Genomic DNA, 19,665 nt, shown 5'->3' with positions numbered 1-19,665 from the left:
CTGAAAAGGAAAATATGAGTTGATCAACAAGGACCAACACCAGTAACGCATTCAATAGACAGTACTGATGGAATAACCTTTGTATCATGTCATGTTCAAGTTTTCACTAGATTTTACTTATTTAAAAAAAAAAAAAGAAGAAAAACATACCTATTCTAAGAAACACATCTACTCAAAGAAGAAAAGATAAATAACAAGTCCAGGGCAGTTTTAGGGGGAAACAGGGTGGGGGGCATGGTGGGGGGCGGGGAGAGGAATCTTTATAACGCAAAGGAAAAGTCCTACCAGAAAAATATTGGACAAGAAGCAATAACACTAGTAGTACTTGTTGAGGATATAATGTAGAATATCCAACACCAAAAAAGCCATGAAAAATGAGTTTAATAAAGAGGCATTATATACAAAAAGAGTTCAAGCTAACAGAAACAGAAAAACAGCAAAATAGAAGTCAAAGGAAATGGACATACAGCCATTCACAAAGGAGGAAACATAAACGGCTAAAAATTATGAAAAGATTTTCACCCACATAGGTGGTGTAGTCAGGAACGTAAAAATCAAAATACATGAGGTATTTTTCAGCCATCAATTCAGTTTAGTTCAGTTGCTCAGTTATGTCCGACTCTTTGTGACCCCATGAATCGCAGCACATCAGGCCTCCCTGTCCATCACCACTCCCGGAGTTTACCCAAACTCATGCCCATTGAGTTGGTGATGCCATCCAGCCATCTCATCCTCTGTCACCCCCTTCTCCTCCTGCCTTCAATCTTTCCCACCATCAAGGTCTTTTCAAATGAGTCAGCTCTTCACATCAGGTGGCCAAAGTATTGGAGCTTCAGCTTCAGCCATCAGTCCTTCCAATGAATACTCAGGACTGATTTCCTCTAGGATGGATTGGCTGGATCTCCCTGCAGTCCAAAGGACTCTCAAGAGTCTTCTCCAACACCACAGTTCAAAAGCATCAATTCTTCGGCGCTCAGCTTTCTTTATAGTCCAACTCTCACATCCATGCATGACTACTGGAAAAACCATAGCCTTGACTAGACGGACCTTTGTTGACAAAGTAATGTCTCTGCTTTATAATATGCTGTCTAGGTTAGTCATAACTTTCCTTTCAAGGAGTAAGCGTCTTTTAATTTCATGGCTGCAGTCACCATCTGCAGTGATTTGGGAGCCCCCAAAAATAAAGTCAACCACAGTTTCCACTGTTTCCCCATCTATTTGCCATGAAGTGATGAGACTGGATGCCATGATCTTGGTTTTCTGAATGTTGAGATTTAAGACAACTTTTTCACTCTCCTCTTATCACTTTCATCAAGAGGTTCTTTAGTTCTTCTTCACTTTCTACCATAAGGGTGGTGTCATCTGCATATCTGAGGTTATTGATATTTCTCCCACCAATCTTGATTCCAGCTTGTGCTTCATCCAGCCCAGCGTTTCTCATGATGTGCTCTGCATGTAAGTTAAATAAGCAGGGTGACAATATACAGCCTTGATGTATTCCTTTTCCTATTTGGAACCAGTCTGTTGTTCCATGTCCAGTTCTAACTGTTGCTTCCTGACCTGCATACAGATTTCTCAAGAGGCAGGTCAGGTGGTCTGGTATTCCCATCTATTTCAGAATTTTCCAGTTTATTGTGATCCACACAGTCAAAGGCTTTGGCATAGTCAATAAAGCAGAAGTAGCCATATAACTCGGAGAAGGCAATGGCACCCCACTCTAGTACTCTTGCCTGGAAAATCCCATGGACAATGGAGCCTGGTAGGCTGCAGTTCATGGGGTCACGAACAGTCGGACACAACTGAGTGACTTCACTTTCACTTTTCACTTCCATGCATTGGAGAAGGAAATGGCAACCCACTCCAGTGTTCTTGCCTGGAGAATTCCAGGGACAGCGGAGCCTGGTGGGCTGCCGTCTATGGGGTCACACAGAGTCGGACACGAGTGAAGCGACTTAGCAGCAGCAGCAGCCATATAACTACATATTAATACTAGTACACACATCAAATCAAATTATTCTTTCTCCACAATATCACACACATTAAATGTGACAGGCTATACGTACTGACATAAAAATCAACTATATATTTGCTAAGTGAAAAAAGCAAACTGAAGCTGTATAAAAGGTCTCCACATGTATATGCTAATGTACATGTATATCTGCTTCAAAATGCCTTTTTAAAAGGGCCTGAAGAATACAGAGCAAAATACATAATGTCATTCGGGCAAAAGAATGAAACTGGGGATAGTGGAATGTAAAGTGGAAAAGTGTCTTTTTACTCAATGAATTGCCTGAATTTTTACAAGCATGATTTATTTTGTAATTTTTAAAAAAAGATGTAGCTTAATATTCATTTCAGCAAATCTACCAAAAATGCACATGTATTATGCTAAGATATATTAGTTTCATTTTTAGAATTATGTAAGCTTTTGAAAACAAACTCATTATTACCATCAGTCTATGTTATATGTAAAAATAAAATTAACAGATGACTATTCATATCATGCTCTGACAATGCTAGAAACTGAGAACTCATCCATTCTCAAAGATTGATTACTAATTTCTGAAAAGTTCTGCCCCTTTTGGAAAGATGTTCACTGACATTGTTTTCTCAAGCTGTATATGTAACACAATAAAAGCCTTCCATCACACACATATTTCAAATATGTAAAAACAATCATCACAACTACCTCACAGTAAGTATTCTATTTTTTTATACTTTTCAATAATTCATCAATGGCAAAAAAAAAAAATAGTTCATTATTGCCTGGTTTCCAAAACTTCTGTCTGTCCTCTGCAAGTAATTATCTGAGTTGCTACTTTATGCCAGACTCCATGCTAAATATTCTGAAAGCAAAGCTGTATAAAAGACATACCCTCCCCTCAGTACCTGGAGAAACAGGCCAAAATTAAACTTTACAAAATAATAAATGGCAGGACACGAACAAGGTACAGCAAACATACAAGAAAAGAATTCTCAAGATGCCTAAAGTCTTTGGTTTTTATCTAATAAATAGGAAAAGGTCAAGAAATATCCTAATAGGGATTCAACACTGCAGAAACAATCATAATACAAAGTAGTATCTTAGCCAGGGTTATATCAGTGTCTACCAAGCATTATGAGAAACAAAACAAAAAGCTAAATTTTTACTATTTTAAATTTTAAAATATTTAATTACAATACATAAGGTTGGAACTGAATAATTATGAATGGCTGGAGCTGGCTACAGCAAAGCATATTAAGAATTTAAAACATGGTCACTGCCCTGTGGGTTGTCTTACAGGCTTTCATGTGATAATAACTATGGGATAACATTTGTGGACCTTTATGAAACAGTTTGAAAAGTTATTATAAGTAATTCAGTTATATCATTAGAGCTCTAAAATTTGACATCTGTGCCAGAAATTATATAAAGTCAGTAGGAAAAAAAACAAGGCCATGTCTGCTAAAGATATGTTTGGAAATCAGGAAAAATAAAGAGATATAAAATGGAACAACAACAAAAAAAATCAATAAATTTTGTCAAAACATATCAGCAATCATAAACAAAATATTTTAAAAACAGAGCAAATCTTTGTTCCCAGTGGGCAAGAACAGAGTTGTCTGAAACAAAGGGACAGTATGTATGAAGTAAACTGCACCTACTAATTAATATACAATCATACACCTCATATTTTTCTTCATTAAGTCATTAATACACAGATAAAAACAAGTTTGAAAGCTTAGAAATTTTTTCAATTCCCATATCTACATCTCTAGTTGGATTAGAACATGCCAGACTAAAAGGAAAGGGGAGAAACTATTCCACGTACTTAAGAATGACATTCTAATAAGTAAAAGGCAAATAAAAAATAATTATAGATTTGAACTACATAGCTGTAATTTGAAATGTTCTTAAAAATCAAATAATGGTGTTACACTAAATTGTCTCTAAGGTTCTTTGCAACACAACACTTCTCATAATTCTGAGAATTCCAAATGAAGAGTCCCTAAGCACTTACATCATTCCTTAGCACATAATCTCACAGCACCATCTTCTGGTATAATATTACTGTGCATAGTCTAACCATCAGAAAAGGAAGAAAATTCATGGCATGACACCTGCCTTACTTAGTAAAACGTTATGGTAGATAAATTTTTAAAACTCAAAATATATTCGCAAACTGGGTAACTGAGGTTGACTGATGAGAGCACACGTTACATTGACTTCATTAATGCATTCATTTGTGGGAGACAAACTGAAGAGAAATCAAGATTTCAGAAAGGTACAGAAGATGGGAAAGCTAAAAAAACAAACAGACCAACCCTATGTCTGCTAGATATACAGAAGATAAGAGTGATGGATATTAACTGCCTTAAGAATGAAATGTCCAGATGTGGGTGGTGACGGTTACAAGCAGTACAGTGGCCTGTCGGAAGGATACAAAGGGACAATAGATTTAAATCAGACGTGAAGACAGGAATAAAAATAATGGTGTAAACTTTGGTCCACCACAGCCAATGGAAAAATCCTAAATATATATATGTGCAAATATGTATGCATAGATATTCATATCATAAAAGATATAATATCCCTTAATGTTTAATTCAGTATTAACCAGATGTAAAGGGAGAAACAGTGAGCGTGCTTATTTACTTCTATGCAGAGTACATCATGAGAAACGCTGGGCTGGAGGAAGCACAAGCTGGAATCAGATTGCCGGGAGAAATATCAGTAACCTCAGATATGCAGATGACACCACCCTTATGGCAGAAAGTGAAGAGGAACTAAAAAGCCTCTTGATGAAAGTGAAAGAGGAGAGTGAAAAAGTTGGCTTAAAGTTCAACATTCAGAAAACTAAGATCATGGCATCTGGTCCCATCACTTCATGGGAAATAGACGGGGAAACAGTGGAAACAGTGTCAGACTTTATTTTTTTGGGCTCCAAAATCACTGCAGATGGTGACGGCAGCCATGAAATTAAAAGACGCTTTACTCCTTGGAAGGGAAGTTATGACCAACCTAGATAGCATATTAAAAAGCAGAGACATTACTTTGCCAACAAAGGTCTGTCTGGTCAAGGCTATGGTTTTTTCAGTAATCATATATGGATGTGAGAGTTGGACTGTGAAGAAAGCTGAGTGCCAAAGAATTGATGCTTTTGAACTGTGGTGTTGGAGAAAACTCTTGAGAGTCCGTTGGACTGCAAGGAGATCCAACCAGTCCATCCTAAAGGAAATCAGTCCTGGGTGTTCACTGGAAGGACTGATGTTGAAGCTGAAACTCCAATACTTTGGCCACCTATTGTGAAGAGCTGACTCATTGGAAAAGACCCTGATGCTGGGAGGGACTGGGGGCAGGAGGAGAAGGGGATGACAGAAGATGAGATGGCTAGATGGCATCACCAACTCGATGGACATGAATTTGGGTAAAGTCCGGGAGTCTTTGATGGACAGGGAAGCCTGGTGTGCTGCGATTCATGGGGTCGCAAAGAGTCGGACATGACTGAGCAACTAAACTGCACTGAACTGAAAGTGCTTACTATGTGTCATGCCCTATATTAAGCACTTTGAATGGGTCTCTTAAAAAGACAACCTACATGAGTCCATTTATTATCTCTATTTTTCAGCTGAGAGAACTGACATTTGAAAACTAAGTAGCTGGCTAGTAGTTGTGGTGAACAGGCAACAAAGTTAAACATAAGGCCAAACCACTTGACTCCAATGGCCCCAGACTACAATGACTTAAGGATTCATCAGCATGAAACTGATAAACAGTACAGTGTGTTCAGAATGCACAGTCAGAGAATTCTATAAGCTGGACTTTTCTGATCCCAAAATTTGAGACAAGAAACATGTAGGGATTTTTTTAAAAGTCACTATAATTTCCAATAGCACCAAAACAGCCAACATTTCCTATGTGTTAAGCCTCTGTTCTAACTAATTTATTCCTCACAAAAATCCCATGACATACATACTGTTATCTATCATACCACTTCACAGATGAGGAAATCAAAGCCTGGAGATGTTCAAAACTTACCCAAGATCTCAGTGTTTGAACCAAGCTAACATGACAGTCTTAAGCTCTTAACCACAATCTGTGCTCCTCCAGGACATATCACACTTTAGAGTCAAGTATTATGAGGCTGCACGATTACAAAATGATAACTCTTATCTGGAATACCAATCTAGGAATGTTCACACTTGCTGCTTGATTCTTGATACCTGACTGTAATGCCATCTGCTTTGACCTACTGTAATGCTCTAATAAACAGAATACTAAGAACACACTTGCTTCAATTATTCTAGGTAAGTAGAAAAAATTCTGAATAGGTCAATCTAGCTTTTAATAAAACAAAACTAAACTGGAAACCAAACAATCTGGAGGGAGAAGAGAGGAATGCTAACCTGAATCAGTGACTTACCTTGAAATACTTCCTTCTCATCCTGGTCATGTTCATCAGCATAACTCCCGAGTTCACTCCAGTTTTTCCATAGTATGGATGTCTGGCAAAGCGATTATACCAGCCTATTCGAGGCTCTTCATGTTCTGGTGCCATTGCGGCAATTTGTGTGGAATTAAACTTCTTTAGCAAAGACCAAATATCGTCAACGGGCCGTAAAAAAAGGATATCAGTGTCGACATACAATAGTGAGTCAACTTCTTTCAGGATTAACTGTGGGGAGAGATATTTGAATCAGTAACTCTATTTCATTATAAAACACCAAAGAGGCTTTCATTATTTTTTTAAAAATTACTTGAGAGATAAACTACTTGACATTAATTTTTTTAATTAATTTTTCCCAAGTCTGTCATTTTTACAACAGAATATATAGATATTCTGCTAATCTTCTTATTAACTTTTAAAGAAGAAAAGCTATAAAAACACATCTGAATAAAAACTCAATACTAAAAACTGGAAGAAAATAGTAAAAGCAGTATCCTCAAAGACTAGGGAGGAAATGTTTTCCATAATGGAAAATAACATTACCTTTGGTGAACTGACATAGCAAATCTTAATTTCCTGACATAAATACAGAAACTAGCCAATACAAATGAAGATCTGAACTTGTCCCCTCTGCCGTAACACTAATAGCTGGTACCTTTACCTCATTCTGGCCTCAGCCAGCAACTGGTAGAGTCAAAACTGAAATCCAGACCACCAAGCTCAAGTCCATGCTCTTATATGTGAGCTGATCATCTCCTAACAAATCAAAGATCTTGCACTTAAATAGCAAGGGCTAAAACAAGACTTGTCTTGGAAGACTGGCTATGTCCCTTCCCCAAGAGATGTTAAACCTCCTGCCTGCCCTGGCTGTGCTCAGTTGGGTCTGACCCTTTGCAACCCTGTGGCCTGCAGCCTGTCAAGCTCCTCTGTCCATGGAATCTTCCAGGCAAGAATGCTGGAGTAGGTTGCCCTTTTCTGCTCCATAGGATCTTCCCCACTCCAGGGGTTAAACCTCCAACAGGTATCTTTCACAGGAATTTTCAAGCGTAAGTTTTTATTTCTGCCTCACCCAAAGACTTAAGCATCTGACCCCTGCAAATTTAAATTTGTCTATCCCAGTGTACTAGTAAGGCTCAATGATTCGGTTAACCTATTAAAGCTTTTTAGTTAAGAATATAATGAGGATAAGATCTTGATCCTCATTCTGCTCCCTTTCAAAGCTGCTGCCTCCTCCTGCAGCTAGGGTTAAGCCATCACCTTAATGACCAGTTACAAAGCCGAAATCACTCCATTCCCCCCCTGATTTAATACCAGGCTGAGGGAAAAAAAATCTGACAGTTAACCACAGAGCCTGAGTAGGCAAGGTTCACTTGTTCAAGAACTACAATTCAAAGGGTATGTATGTATGTATGTGTCTGTATGTCTGTCCCTCTCTTCTTTTTTGGGGGGCAGAAAAGTGGATGAAGTTGTTTTGCTTCTGTACCATGAGACAAATGTGTGTTTACAGACCACTGTGTCATTGGCTGTCTAGGAAGACACCACAGGAAGCTCCAAGGTCACCATCGGGAGCCACTGCCAACTGGCGGTCATGTTGTGTGTGTGTGTGTGTATTCTGTTACTTAGTCATGTCCTACTCTTTGTGACTATGGATTGTAGCCCACCAGGCTACTCTGTCCATGGGATTTCCCAGGCAAGAACACTGGAGTGGGTAACCATTTCCTCCCCAGGGGATCTTCTCAACCCAGGGATCGAACCCACGTCTCCTACATCACAGGTGGATGCCTTACCGCTGAGCCACCAGGGAAGTCCATCTGGAAGTCATACATAAGGTGAAATAAGTCACATCAGTATTTTTCTACGGTTCCTTTTGGAGGAAGGAGGATTTGCCAGAGCTTACATTAGATCTTTTAACCCCTCCATTTTTTTAAAAAATTTTTTTAATGTTTATTAATTGACTTGGCTGTGTCAGGTCTTAGCTGTGGGACATGGGGTCTTTGCTGCAGGGTGCAGGCTTAGCTGCCCTGTGGCACGTGGGATGTTGGTTCCCTGCCCAGGGATCGAACCTGCATCCCCTGCACCTGAAGGCAGATTCTTAACCACTGGACCAGGGAAGTCCCTTAATCCCTCCATTTTAAAAGAGAAGAAATAGTTAAGATTTTTACTTAACTACTTCAGTAAATAGTTTAAGAAAATTCTTCTTTTAAGAAAAATGAAGAACCAATTTACTTAGAATCTGGTTAAAAAGATGCAGAACTAAGAGTGAATGAAGTACAAGAACAATTTGACAGGTTTTAAGTATTTAATTTCAGTATTTCAAATTTTTAACTATATCACATCATTAAATGATCTTGCAAACTTCCTATCACAACATCAGCAATTAAATTTAATAATGCTGAATAAAACAGAAGAGCAATGGTTGTAACCTCATGCTTCTTTCACCATTCACTGTTTCTCAGTGGTGTATTCTTGTTTATTTAATGTCATAATGTGTTTGTTTAACTGTTCATCTCCCATATCAGACAATGCTGCTGCTGCTGCTGCTGCTGAGTCGCTTCAGTTGTGTCTGACCCTGTGCGACCCCATAGACGGCAGCCCACCAGGCTCCCCCGTCCCTGGGATTCTCCAGGCAGGAACACTGGAGTGAGTTGCCATTTCCTTCTCCAGTGCATGAAAGGGAAAAGTGAAAGTGAAGTCACTCAGTCGTGTCCAACTCTTAGCGACCCCATGGACTGCAGTCCACCGGGCTCCTCCGTCCATGGGATTTTCCAGGCAAGAGTACTGGAGTGGGGTGCCATGGCTGTATGAAAACCAGAAATCTGGGTATATATTCATTCCTATATACCCAGCACTTCAGTACAGATACGTGGCAGAACAAAGGCACTCAAACTACTAGTTAAATGATGTAACACTGCAATGACTCAACCTAAGTATTTTTTTTAACTTTTAAAATTTAAAGCCTGCATGAAGCTATCTAAAACTTCTTAGGCTTTTCCCCTCCTACTCCCTTATTTGTGTGCTTCTTACAAGGGAGGCAGATAACAAGGAAGATATCGTAGGATCAAGATTTTTTATGCTCAGCAATAAACCTACTGGTTAGGCAGATTCAGCTATCAAAATGTAACATGATTTTAAATCTTAACTGACATCCTAGATTTGACAAACTCTATTCTCAATATGCTAATAACTGCCTTACTTCACTTAATAACAAATAAGTTTCTTCCCAATAATTCCTATACTTAACAGAACTCATGAGCTTTCAATATTTCTACTACCATAATTATTTTAAACATTACAGTGGTTCTAACAACTACTGAGAATTTTTTAAATATGGGTGAATTAAATTCAAAATGGAAGAGGTAATCTTGCTTCTGAATATTTTTTTAAATATTTATTTATTATTTATTTGAGTGTACTGGGTCTTAATTGCAACACATAGGATCCTCTATCGTTAGTTGTGGCAGTGGGATCTAGCTCCTTGACTAGGGATCGAACCTGGGCCCTCTACACTGGGGGCAGAATCTTAATCACTGGACCACCAGGGGAGTCCCTGAATATTTTTAGATTAAAAAAAATAATAATCAGGGTTTATCACCAGAGACTACCACCAAAGAAGAGTCCCACTGAATAAATGGTTCCCATTTCCCTTTTAGTTCACGTGCCTCAAATTCTATGTTAAAAATATCAGCTAGAAAAGGTGAACTCATTTGCTGTTAAAACAGAAATAGTTATTTAATAATCTGTTTCATTTCCCGAATTACAAACGCAGCCTGCAACTGGCAGGTGATCCTGCCGCTGCATTCCTACTGGCAAAGATTTGGCTCCATTAAGATCTGATAACCTCTAACTCCTTCTTAGGGCTTCCCACATGGCGCTAGCCGTCAAGAACCTGCCTGCCAATGCAGGAGGCATAAGAGACGTGGGTTCAGTCCGTGGGTTGGGAAGATCCCCTGGAGGAGGGCATGGCAACCCACTCCAGTATTCCTGCGTAGAGAATCCCCTGGACAGAGGGGCCTGGCGGGCTACAGTCCATGGGGTCGCAAGAATCGGACACAACTGAAGTGACTTAGCAGGCAGGCAGACAAGCAACTACTTCTCAGAGAAGAAACAGTTTATAGCAACTGAATAAATTAAAATGTAAGAAATAGTATTGCAACAGAAATTACTTATACTTTTCATTTTTAATAGCATATTTTACCATAGCTTTTATTTGTCCTATGGGAAGTCTTTTCTTTCTTCTAATATTCAAAAGGAAAATAATTTGTGTGTGTTTATTTAACTGATTTACATGAAACTCTTCATTAACTCATGTGTAAAAGCAAGATGCAAACAAAAAACGCTGGAGAAAAACTTACTGGCAAGAACAATCTCTGGGAAGCACACGGTTTAAACAGTTTTTTCCACTCTGCTGCATTCTCACTTGGAAAAGTTATCGGGTATAATGAATAAGTAAATGTTTGCAGAAATGACCAGCTGTCAAGCTACAACAAAAAAATAAAAGAACTCAATTCAAACTTGTTTCACTTTCTCTGCAAAATTATAAACCAAGATTATTTTTCAAAAGCTAAAAATTAAAATGTTATATATCGTATGTCATACACAGTTAAGAGAAAGTTGAGATTCTTCTTTCCCACCATTTTGTTTTCATTCAAAATCTTAAAATCATTCTAATAGCTAGAGAAGACTTCACCATAAAGATCTAAGGGACAATTAAAATTATAAGAGTATTAATCAAAAAACCAGGAAGTTGAAAGAACCATACAAACTGTTCACCTCCATCTAACGTGACCTGATGTACAAATCCTCTCAATCCTTAAACAAGTTAAACTCAGAAAAATTAAGCACTAATTTTATTACCATCGTATGTATGACATAATAGAAAATGTTTACAATCCAAGTCAGACCAACATAAAGAACTGATGAGAAAATATTATCTGGGACTTCTCTGGTGGTCCAGTGGTTAAGACCCATGTTTCCACTGCAGGGGGCTCAGGTTCATCTCTGGTTGGGAAACTAAGATCCCACATGCTGTGAGGCATGGCCAAAATATATTTTTTTAAAAAGAAAATATCGATGTATTTTCTATATTCATAGATATTCCTCATAATATTTCAATAAATATATATCTAGCACAGAATTTTTGTTTCTGGCCACACTGTGCGGCTCATGGGATCTCACATCTCCAATCATAACCCGGGCCCTTGGCAGCAAAAGCTCCAAGCCCTAACCACTGGTCCGCCAGGGAAGTTCTTCCAGTGCCAATTTTTAAAAAATCATTACAAATAAAGCAAAATCTGATTTTCTCATCTGAAAATCTATAATGAACACATTTACTTTTTAGTTTCCTGAATGCATCTGGAGACTCTGAATTGTTTCAAATTCAGAAAGTATTACCTATCATTGTTGCTTCAACAGTATTGTTGACGTAAATTTCCCACAGAGCATTCACAATCTCTGGGGGAAGAAAAAAGTAACAGACTGAAGATCTCTTTTTGAATTACGTCTGTGTTCAAGTAATTTTTAGAGACATCCTCCTTCTTTCTTTCCTTCCAACATGTTTGGAAGGAACACATGCCTTTCAACGTAGTTTAAGGGAACAGCTTTACATCCAACACAGCTTTGATGCCTCCATCAACCAGTTTCAAACACTAGCATTTTATTTCCCTTGCATGACTTACTAATCACTTATTAAAGATCCTTTAAATACCAACATCAAAATGAAATCTTAGTCATTTTTAAAGTTCTAGTATCTAGTCATCTTTTTTGCAGTAAAATCACATTCCAGGAAATATTTGATTCTCTTTCATCAAAAGAAAACCCAAACATTCTCAGAGTTAACTATGATAGTTAAAGAAAAACTAAGCTTAAAAATATAACATATACTACACAAGCAATAACTCATCCAGATCTGAAGACAACACAGAGCTGCATATAAGATGAAGCAATAAATTTATTTTACTTTCATATTATATTTTCAAAGGCTTCCACAGTTGGTAGCAATCTGTTGCTAGTCTTTGAACTGTTAGGACAAGATTAATTCTTCTGTTAATATTTCAGAAAACAACCCAGATAATGACCTTAGGATCACAAAAGCACATATCACAGATACAGAAACTATAAATATTTTAAAATGGTAAGTAAAGCTTTTATTTTGGTTATTTTATTGAACTACAGCTGATGTACAATATTTGTAAGTTACGGGTTACAATACAGTGATACACAATTTTTAAAGGTTATACACCATTTAGAGTTATCATAAAATACCAGCTACAGTCCCTATGTTGTACAATATATCCTGTAGCTCATTTTATACATAATAGTTTGCATCTCTTAAACTCCTACCCTGTATTATCCCTCCTCCCTTCCCTCTCCCCACTGAGAACCACTAGTTTGTTCTCTAAAACTGTGAGCCTGTTCCTTTTTAGTTATATTCACTTGCTCACTGTAATTTTTAGATTCCACCTATAAGTAATATTACACAGTATTTTTTTCTCTGTCTTACTTATTTCACTTAGCACAATATCCTCCAAGTCCATCTATGTTGATGCAAATGGCAAAATATTCATTTTTTTATGGCTTGTTAGCATTTCACTGTTTGTGTGTGTGTGTATACACATCACCTCTTCTTTATCCATTCATCTGTTGATAAGACACTTAGGTTGCGTCCATATCTTAGCAACTGTAAATAATGCTGCTATGAACATTGGGGTGTATGTATCTTTTCTAATGAGTGTTTTTAGCTTTTTTCCCAAATATAAACCCATGAGTGGAATTGCTAAGTCATATGGTAGTTCTATTTTTAATTTTTTGAGAAACCTCCATACTGTTTTCCATACTGTCTGCACCACTTTACATTCTCACCAAGAGTATACAAGGAAATGAATATTCAGTTCTTCAGTCCATTTTTTTAATCAGGCTGTATTTTGATGCTAAGTTGTATGAGCTGTTTATATAGTTTGGATATTAACCCCTTACTGGTCATGTTGTTGTTCAGCCGCCAAATCGTGACCAACTCTTTGTGACCCCATAGATTGCAGCACACCAGGCTTCCCTGTCCATCACCATCTTCCGGAGTTTGCCCAAGTTAATGTCCCTTGCATCAGTGATGCCATCCAGGCACCTCATCCTCTGTCACCCTCTTTTCCTTCTGCCTTTAATCTTTCCCAGCATCAGTGTTTTCCAATGAGTCAGCTATTCACAACAAGTGGCCAAAGTGTTGGAACTTCAGCATCAGTCCAATGAGCGTTCAGGGTTGATTTCCTTTAGGATGGACTGGTTGGATCTCCTTACCATCCAAGGGACTCTCAGGAGTCTTCTCCAACACCACAGTTCAAAAGCATCAATTCTTCAGTGCTCTACCTTCTTTATGGTCCAGCTCCCACAACTGTACGTAATTACTGGAAAGACCATAGCCTTGACTATACAGACCTTTGCCGGCAAAGTGATGTCTTTGCTTTATAACACACTGTCTAGGTTTGTTATAGGTCTCTTGCCAAGAAGAGCCCAAGAAGAGGAAATCTGTCACTGCTTCCACCTTTTCCCCCTCTATTTGCCATGGAGTGACAGGACTATATTTCATGATCTTAGTTTTTCAATACTGAGTTTTAAGTCAGCTTTTTCACTCTCCTCCTTCACCCTCATCAAGAGGTTCTTTAACTCCTCTTTGCTGCCATTAGAGTGGTATCATCTGCATGTCTGAGGTTGCTGATGTTTCTCCCGGCTATCTTGATTCCAGCTTGTAACTCACCCAACCCAGCACGTCTCATGACGTGCTCTGTATGTAAGTTAAATAAACGGGTGACAATATACAGCCTTCTTATACTCCTTTCTCAATCCTGTACCAGTCAGCTGTTCAACATAGGTTTCTAACTGTTGCTTCTTGACTGGCACACATGTTTCTCAATATACAGGTAAGGTGGTCTGGTATTCCCATCTCTTCATTTAAGAGCCTTCCACAGTTTTTTATGATCCACACAGTCAAATGCTTTAGCGTAGTCAATGAAACAGAGGTAGATGCTTTTCTGGAATTCCCTTGATTTCTCTATGATCCAGCAAATGTTGGCAATTTGATCTCTGATTTCTCAGCCTTTTCTAAACCTAGCTTGGACATCTGGAAATTCCCAGTTCACGTAATGCTGAAGCCTAGGATGCAGGATTTTTAGTAAATCCTGCATGCTAGGCATAGTGGTCATATCATCTACAAGTATTTCTCCCATTAAGTAGGTTGTGTCTTTTTGGCTGGTCAATGGTTTCCTTCGCTGTGTGAAAGCTTTTAAGCTTAACGAGGTCCTATGTGTTTATTTTTGCTTTAGGAGACAGATCCAAAAAACACTGATGTGATTTATGTCAAAGAGTGTTCTCCCTATGTTTTCTTCCATGAGTTTTATGGTTTCAGGTGTTACATTTAGGTTTTTAATCCATTTTGAGTTTTTGTGTATGGTGTTAAGAGAATGTTCCAATTTCACTCCTTGTAAAACAGTAAGTAAAGCTTTATGCCTCTTAGAATCAAAGATTTTAGCAGGAAACTAAGACTTGAAGTCACAAGTAGTATTGTTCAATTAATATGAAAAATGAACTAAATTACCTGAGAAAATATCAAATAAGCTTTTCCTACATAGGTCAAGCATAAAAATCCAAATCAGTTTGAAAGCTTAACTGAATGGACACAGACAGACAGAGATGGTGAAGGCATAATCACCATCACTTTTACCACCATTTCAGAACACAAGGTAATGAGATTTCTGGGGAATTTTCTTTTTTGTGTATGTTCTCCCTTCTATATTTATCTGTTCTCTTCTTCTTGCATAGTAATTTTTTTTTGTTAAGATAATGCAGTGATCCTTATTAAAAGAGTATATTTTCAGCACAAACAGCTAGATATGGTCACATGACTAAGATCAGACCAATGATATACTGGCAGGAACATCCTGTGTGACTTCTGGAAAGTCTCCTTAGAAAGGAGAACACCCTTCTTCACTCCTTTTTCCCTCATACTGGCTAGGATATGAGTGTGATCACTGGAGCCTGGGTAGCCATCCTAGATCATAATCTATGATCATCCTAGATCATAGATTTCTTATGTTAAAGATGGCTCAGCCGCATGAGAGAAAAAAGAGCAGAATCCCTGGAAATATGGGGCTGCCACGTAACACAGGCTGCCTGCTTTTATATGAGAGAAATAAACTTCTATCTCTTTAAGACATTTTGGGTTTTCTGCTATTACAGCCAAACTGATTGCAACTAATGCAAAACCAAAATAAAAAACCTTACTATCAGAGCAAGAAGTCACTTCCCTCCACATTATCAATTAAAAGTTCCCTCCACTCAAAACAGAATCAAAACCTTGTGCACACTCTGACTGAGGCACCCTCAAGTCGAGGATGGGAACACAATTAAGACACAGGACTTCTCAGTCAAAACATCCTGGAACTACAGTTAGTAAAACAAAACCTCCACGCCTGGCAAAGGACGAAGTAGGACTAAGCAGCCTAACTCCTTCACAGAGACAAGCCTTCTTCTTACACCCCAGGTCTGAGCGCACAGATCCAAGTGGCAGCAGGGAGCAGTCCCCACTCTAAGAGGGCAGAGCTGCAGGGTAAGTGTTTTTGTTCAGCAACATTTTACTATAGTATATGTTAAATATTCAACTCTACAGACCTGACCAAGTCTCAAATACTTACTATGCCTTTAAAACTGTCATGCAGTTGATCTTCAGCAAAAATATGGAACTGAAGAGGTTTGATGCTGAAGATGAGCGCTGACTTCAACATGGTTACGGTTTCTTCCAGTCTTTCCCCGCAGGCAACTACGGCTAGGTGCACTCTCTCAGTGGGCTGCATTTCCACACCATACCTGATAGAAAAGATAACCACATTTTCCCACAGTTTTAGTACACGGTAACATGTTAACAACATGGTATTATTCTGACTGTGTTCGAAGACTGAGGTTTGAACAATAAGGTCCTACTGTAGAGCAGAAGGAATTATATCCAATATCCTGTAATAAGCCATAATGGAAAGAATATGGAAAAGAATATATGTATATAACAAAATCACTTTGCTGACTTCAATTTTTGGTTAGAGATCCTTTCTGTAAAATGTACAAGGGGATTAGAAATTATATTGTTTAACATTAATAGTTCTATGTATATATTACTAAGTAGCAGGGACAGGTGATCAATCATTTTTCTTAATTTTACAGGCTAAAATTATTGCAGCTACATTGCTTATTAGCACAGGACTTTGGAATCTTGAGTATTCACGTGTGCATGTGTCAGAGTGGACCCAGAACTATTTTCTGAAGAAAATCTTGTTCATGGATATTCCCTCAGCTGACGAGGATATCAGAAAAGAGAAAATATGCTAAATAAAATTAAATACAAATAATTGACTATATAAAACATGCATGCATGTGTGTGTGCTCAGTCATGTCTGACTCTTTGCAACTCCATGGACTACAGCCCGCCAGGCTCCTCTGTCCATGGGATTTCCCAGGCAAGAACACTGGGGTAGGTTACCATTTCCTCCTCCAGGGGATCTTCCCAACACAAGGACTGAGCTCGTGTCTTCTCCACCTCTTGCCTCAGGCAGGTGGATTCTTTACCACTAAGCCAGGTAGGCCCAAATATTAAATTCATACATCTTAATGTTTTAACACTGAACATTTGGAATTATACTATTTTTTATCCTTTTTAATAATTATACCAATTATTTATATTAACATGATAAAAAATTAAGCCTGGAGATATATATACATACATATGTGTGTGTGTGTATATATATCCTGCTTTTACTGTGGATCTGTCCGTTCCTATTAACAAGCTTGTTTGTTAAGGGCCTAGAGACACTTAAAACAGCAGTTGAAACTGACGCTTCTCTGGTCTGACTGGGTTCCTGAGGCCTGAACACAGGTTCATTTCTCTTGTATACACAATTACTGGTGACAGTCAGCCTTCAGCACAGAATACTCACCTCCTAGAAAACAAAGGGGTGGTTTCCGTCCCTAATCCCTCAACTGGGAGACTGAAACTCATAACCTTGACAACTTACCCTTAATGGGCTGATTATTCTAAAGGTGAGGCTCTTTAAAATCAAACAACAAAAACCACTTTTAAGAAAATGAAACTTCCCCCAGATAACTGACAAAGTTAAACATTATCACACCACTTTGTTAAAGGTGGTAAATGGAGAAGTCACATATAATGTGATATTCTTGGAAGAAGAATATTTACTATTCAAGAAAAGGTGCTCTAATATTTCATTCATTAAGTTACTAAGACCATTAATAAGATTAAGATATCAGGTACATATCTTGCCTTTAAAACTTATATCAATCTACCAAGAAATGATTTTTATGAGTGGTCTGAAGAGGGGAAAACTGCACACTTTTGCATGTGGCTATCCAGTTGCCCGAGCCCCTTCTGTTACAGGATCACAGAGTCCAGCCTTTCCCTAACCACCTGCTATGCCACCTCTCTCCCACATAAGGTGTAGCCTAGGCCTGGGTCTTTTGAAAGCTCTGTTCTTCTGTACTGACAGCAATTAGAAAGCCACAGCACCTCCTTCCTTGTCTGCACCCTCTATCCATTGCCCTCTTTTCTGTTGAGCCCTTCAGTGTTTAACACTGGATCCCTATCAGAGGGGAGACCATCCACACCTTCTATATCTAAACAAGGGCACGTGAACCCAGTTCATCTCTAAGCAGTGGAAGTCACACAACACAAGCAGAAGCCAGGGCAATCAAGACACATAACAATTTCACAGAGCTCTAAACTGTCTCATCTTTCTGATAAATGCCTCCAGATCCTGTTCCTCATGATGACCCAGATTTGAGAATCTATGATGGGCTCGAATTACCCACCTGGCCATAACTCGATCCTGCTCCAAAGATAAAAAGACTAGAGACTTAAGAGAGTAAGCAGTAACAGGCACGTGCCACTTTCCAGAGAACTCTCTACATACAGAGACAAGAAGCAGAATAAACCTTCTCAAGAAAAACAAGTCAAATGTTCTTCATGAAAGAAAGTCCCTCTGAGTCAGTCCCAGGGACTCTGGCTCTCAGGCGTTGCAAGGCTTCTGCTAATCATGCTGCTAGCACTCCTTCCACCAATTTCTATGAAATTTGCTTTTCTGTTATGTGTCTCTTTTCAGTAAAAGCATTATACACAGTACAGACTCCAACATCTAAACTGAGAAGACAAAACATAGTTCGAAGCTGTCTCTGCCCACCACCCTGTCCCTAGACCCAGGGATGGGAAGTCACTGCAACGGGATGAAATCTAAAGCAAGCTTCTACACTAGAGGAAGGGATGACTAAAACTTTCGAAAAAGTCATAGGAAAGTAGCCATTCAAGGAATTTTGATCCCAAATGAATGGTGTTAATATTGTCAGGATCTACAAAAATGTGCTATATGCTATATAGTAGTCACAGTGTGAATAAGAAAAAACCCCTGTGGATTTAAAGAAATGTTATCCAAAAGGACATTCTAAAGTCAACTCTGTTCTTCTACAGATATCGGATCAGAAGATATCCTTCAGATAATTCAAAGTTAATACCTGAGGGTCCCCATGACTAAATTTGGCATCACCTGAACACAAACAGCAATTGTGACAGTAATGAATGGTAACACATTCTATTAAAAAAACTGAATCAACGGGTCCAATATGATACTAAGTAAAGGGTAAGGAGGGTGGGGGGAGGAGCTCTCCTTTAAAGAATAATACCAACCAATAAATGTAGAAGGAATGAGAAAACCACAAAAAGCACTATTTTGCATTCACTCCTGTAGTAGATGATTTGAACAAGAATAATTAATGGACGCTAAACCCACATAGTATCAAGGTTTTATCCCCACACATTACAAAGGGGATAATGGTACTGTTACAGTGTAGAAATGTGATACCACCATCATAACCATCTGATCAAACAACCAATTATGTTAACCGTCTGCCACCAGGTGCCTCCCAACAGCATGCCCAAAGGGCACCGGATCTCCCGTGCAGCATTCCTGCGGAAGATCCCAAATCTGACCCCAAGCAGACAGGCAAGTTCAAACAAAGGAACATTCTGCAAAACAAAAATATCATGTCCCTGACCTGCCCCTCCTCAAAAAAAGAAGTCTGCCAATTGTCCGAGAGAAAAGGGGGCCTAAATAGATTTAAATAACTGAACGCAATGTATTTTCCTTGACTGGGTTCTGAATGGCGAAGAAAAGATATAAAATTCATTAATAGGTAAATA

At 38.5% G+C, this 19,665-nt stretch overlaps 1 protein-coding gene across 2 annotated transcripts in view; it reads right to left on the bottom strand.

Annotated features, from left to right (window-relative positions):
* Positions 1–19,665, bottom strand: part of GXYLT1 (glucoside xylosyltransferase 1) — a 49,633-nt gene that overhangs the window by 15,456 nt on the left and 14,512 nt on the right. For both annotated transcript variants that reach the window (XM_043886825.1, XM_043886833.1), the window contains 3 exons: positions 16,106–16,277; positions 10,781–10,906; positions 6,405–6,656 (listed from right to left, as the gene is read on the bottom strand). In XM_043886825.1, coding sequence (XP_043742760.1) covers positions 6,405–6,656; positions 10,781–10,906; positions 16,106–16,277 — 550 coding nt within the window. The remainder of the gene's footprint in view (positions 1–6,404; positions 6,657–10,780; positions 10,907–16,105; positions 16,278–19,665) is intronic.

The sequence above is a fragment of the Cervus elaphus genome, chromosome 3 (assembly GCF_910594005.1).
Source record: "Cervus elaphus chromosome 3, mCerEla1.1, whole genome shotgun sequence".
Classification (NCBI taxonomy): Eukaryota; Metazoa; Chordata; class Mammalia; order Artiodactyla; family Cervidae; genus Cervus; species Cervus elaphus.
Note: the sequence above shows the minus strand (reverse complement) of the source record. Positions and strands in the feature narration are given on the sequence as shown.